The sequence below is a fragment of the Fukomys damarensis genome, unplaced genomic scaffold (genome assembly GCF_012274545.1).
Source record: "Fukomys damarensis isolate Sample0158 unplaced genomic scaffold, DMR_v1.0_HiC HiC_scaffold_11, whole genome shotgun sequence".
NCBI classification, from domain to species: Eukaryota; Metazoa; Chordata; class Mammalia; order Rodentia; family Bathyergidae; genus Fukomys; species Fukomys damarensis.
This window is the reverse complement of record NW_022900923.1, coordinates 42,135,167-42,139,118: the sequence shown is the minus strand read 5'-3', so window position 1 is coordinate 42,139,118 and position 3,952 is coordinate 42,135,167. Positions and strand designations below refer to the sequence as shown.

Genomic DNA, 3,952 nt, shown 5'->3' with positions numbered 1-3,952 from the left:
TTTTTTTTTTTTTTTTTTTTTTTGGTACCTGGGATCAAACTCAGGACCTTATGCTTGGGGGGCAGGTTGTGGCACCACTGAGCTAAACCCAGGCCCCCAGTGTTTTTTTTTAAGAAACATACTTCCAATGCCTTACTCTTCTTGAATTAGTGAGTTAATATATGCATAGTTCTTGGTCGAGGGCCTACCACATAATTTAAAAAGCAGCCACTTTGAGGTTGGCAGGTACCATTTTTGTTGTTATTTGCATTGCAAAGATGGGGAAACAGAGGCACAGAAGAAGAAAAGCCATCTCTTGAGATCACCCAGACTACCTGGTATAGAACCCATGCTCCTGCTGCAAATGTAGGGGGCCTGGAGTCAGCACCCCGAGAATGGAGAGGAATCTCTGTCTGACTCAGATCCCTCCAGCAGGAAAACACTAACCCAGGCTCCCCCTTTCGGGTGGAGGTGAGGGGTGCCTTCCTGCACCCAGGAATTTGAGGTGGGGCAGTAAAGAGAGGATCCAAGGAGCCCTCAGGGAGAAGCTCAGGCAAGTGGGGGGGGCGCTCCAGCCTGGCAACAGCTCAGGAACAGAGCGTGGAATGTTATTCAGAGGATTTGGGGTCCAGAGGAGCAGGGCGGCTACACCAAGAGGAATTTGGAAAGACTTAGGTCAGTATTTCATCTGGGCTGGAAAATGTCAGCTGGAGGCTCCACCCAGAAAGCCCTGTGCTATTCGTGGGCTTGGGGGAGACAGCAGGGCTGGGGGGAGCATCTGTACACATGATCTAGCTCCCCGAGAGCATATCCTATATTTAGGTGTCCCCAGCTGGGACCCAGGGTCTGAGACTCCAGGCTGGGAGAGAATATGGCCCTTGTCTCTCCTCTAACTCAGCTCCAGGCAGAGGTGGAAGAGCCCCTTCTGGGAGCAGGGCCCAGGGGCTCCGGCAGCTCTGGGTGGGGACTTGTGAGACCCACTGCACTTTTGACTTAGGTCTTATATCCTTATTTTTCTTTCAAGTTGCTGACTCGGTAGACTGGAGAGAGAGGTCATTGGTTTGTCCAAGAGGATGCCTGAAGGAGAATTTGTTCAGAGAAGGGCAGCCCGAGCAGGAGCTACGGAAGGACTCACATTAGAAGCAGACAGAACTGTTGTATCTAGGACGTGGCTCAGGGAGCACCCTCGCACAGGGATTTCTTATGAGATTTGAAAAAGGAAATAGACTGAAATCATGTTAAATGCAGGAGGCAGGGGAGTTATTTGTTTGGCTTGTGAGGTGCAGTGCAGCCAAGAGCTTGGAGTGTGCAGCCTGCTTTAGTCCCGGAACGTGGCTCAGGGTCCTGGCACCAGGGAGATGGCAAAGAAGGGTGCAGCCTTCTCAAAGCTTTGCCGCACAGGAGATGCTCTCTGCTGTCTCTTGGCCCGGGGATTTCTCTCTTTAACTTCTTGCCACTTTCTCTACCTACAAAGAGGCAGGAGACTTTCAAGATGTAAGTTCTTTTATTTCCTCCAGCCTTCCTTCTCACGGCAATTCAAATCCCCCCTCTCCAAAAGCAATCAAGCACTTACAGAGGCAGCTACCTTCAGTCTGTAGCTGCCCTCTGCTGCCCCCTTCTGTCCACAGATAGAAAAAGACCAAGTCCGAGTGGGAGGGACACTCAAGGACATTGGAAGGGACTCAAAGGGCACACAGGTGGTGGGGGCAGTCAGCGGCACGGCTGCAGAAGCAGGCGCGTGCACACACACACACACACACACACACACACACACTCTCTCTCTCTCCCTCTCTCTCTCTTTCTCTCTCTCCACCCTTCTCAACCCCGCAGAGTTCTCCATCAGCAGCTTCTGCACCGTGGTGGACGTGATGAACTTCTCCAAGCTGCAGGTGCTGCGCCTGGACGGGAACGAGATCCAGCGCAGCGCTATGCCAGTGGATGCGCCCCTCTGCCTGCGCCTCGCCAGCCTCATCGAGATCTGAGCGGCCGCACACCGGGCCCCTGCATCCCCTGCCCTTGGCTTGATGGCTTGGTTTGGCTTTTGTTGGAAGGTCTGGGACAACCATGTGACACCATCCATGGGCTCCTCTTCAGTCTCTTCCCTGGGCAGGGTTAGGCGGCGTCAGGGGCCGGGCAGGCTTCTGCTGCGGATGGAGGCAGATGCCCTCTGTTCCCAGAGCACAGAAGTAGCGGCGGGGAGCCCTGGGAGCCTCAGTCCCACAAATCTCACTACTCAAGTTCTCCCTGATGATCTGATGTCAGGGAGCTTTCAGCACTGCCTGGGCGATGGCATGTAAGCTACTTTCAAGACACCTCTGATTCTCTCTCTGCACAGCGCCTGGTAACTCTCTGCATTGTTGGGCTGGCTGTGCGGCCACTCTGAGCTCCTGCTCATTGCTCCTCAAAATATACCTCTTGCTCAGCCACCTCCTCCTCGGTCCACCTTGGCCACTCAGCCCCACTTCATAGACGCCCCTCCTACCCCTTCAGCAGTCAGGAGTCCCCAAGGCAGGAGGCCCCTGCCCAGCGACCTGTGGAGACAGCCCGCACTTCTGTCCAAGATTAAAAGGATACTGAGAGTCGCTGCTCCACCCTCCTTAACCTCAGGGTTGGAAAGCTACCAGATTGATGGTCCTGATAATATTTGTGTCCCGATGCCAAAGAACCAACCTCAGGCTTAGCTGCATTTCTGGGGCTAGATTTTCGAAGCTCCTTCAGATTTCAGAGGAAGAACGGTCAGACCTGGTTATCCTCAGGGCCCACAGTGGCTGCCAGTGCACCTCACAGGCTGAACTGGGAGGCAGCCTCAGTAGTGTCTTTCCTGCCCATTGTGCTCTCTGCATCCTCCTACCAGAGTCTTTATCCTAGATAGTGGGGGCCACAGGTTTTCCACAGCCTAAGGAAGCTGGTTTGCCCTCTCCTCTGACCCAAGCAGGAAGGTTTTCTATACTGATAGAGAGACAGACAGGACTCAGGGGGCCCAAGGGAGGAGGACGTGGCTCCTCTGTATGACCTGACTCTTCCAAGGCTCTAGCTTGAGTCTCTGCTGAGGACACTCCCTGGGGTCCAGGCCAGGCAGCAGATCCCCCCGCCCTGCTCCCCTATCTCTGAGCTGCACCCCATGTCTGAAGGTGCCTTTGCTTTGCAGCTTGATGGGAAAGCGGTTAATTCTTCCCACCTCCACAAGGCAGAGCTGTCTGGCCTGACCTGCTCACTCCTCTGCTCGGGGTGTGAAGGGCTGAGCCATCCCCAGGGCAAGGCCGGTTCTGTGGTCTTGGAAGCGGCTTCCTGAAAGGGAAGAGGACACTCGGACCATGGCTCTAGACCCTGCAGTCCACAAAAGCCAAACTGGGGCGCTCTGAGGGGAGGGGTGAGGCTGCCCCTGCCCGGGCTCTTCGGACAGCACCTGCACAGGGACACTTTCGCCTCCACGTGGAACCTAGTACAGGAGAAGCCGGAGTGGCACAGACCCGACCAATAAAGTTATCGTACACTTGCACCTATCGGGTGGCGTGTGTCACCGAGGCCACACAGGCTTGCCTTCGGGGGCCTCGTGAAGTCACGTGGGCTTTGGGCTACTCCAGCTCTCTTTACCCGTTCTCTTTTTCTTTTTTACCTGTTCTGTTTGGGCAGAGGTAGTTACACACACACACACACACACACACACACACACACACACACCCTGCGTAAAATCTCTAGTTAGCAAAGTTTGTGATCTGGAAATTCTTCAAATCTAATTCCAGTCTCACTCTCTACATAGCCCCTTCCATTTGGTCCCCAAGAGATAAGAAACCTTTTGTTTTGGGTTATTCCAACATTTGCCTTTCCCCTCCTGTCAGCCCGGTAGCTCTGGCTCCGGTGGGTCCTGTGCCATCCTCCAGTGACCACTGTGCCGCCAATCATCCCAAAATCCAGTGGGTCCTGGAAGAGGAAAAAAAAAAGCAATTTGCCTCCCTCCCTCCCAGCTTCCCTT

General features: G+C 54.3%; 1 protein-coding gene across 1 annotated transcript in view; it reads left to right on the top strand.

Moving 5' to 3' along the window:
* Fmod (fibromodulin) overlaps positions 1-3,483 on the top strand; it is a 10,812-nt gene extending 7,329 nt beyond the window's left edge. The window contains exon 3 of the mRNA XM_010645041.3: positions 1,810-3,483. Coding sequence (XP_010643343.1) covers positions 1,810-1,961 — 152 coding nt within the window. The 3' untranslated portion in view covers positions 1,962-3,483. The remainder of the gene's footprint in view (positions 1-1,809) is intronic.
* Positions 3,484-3,952: the final 469 nt, after the last annotated feature.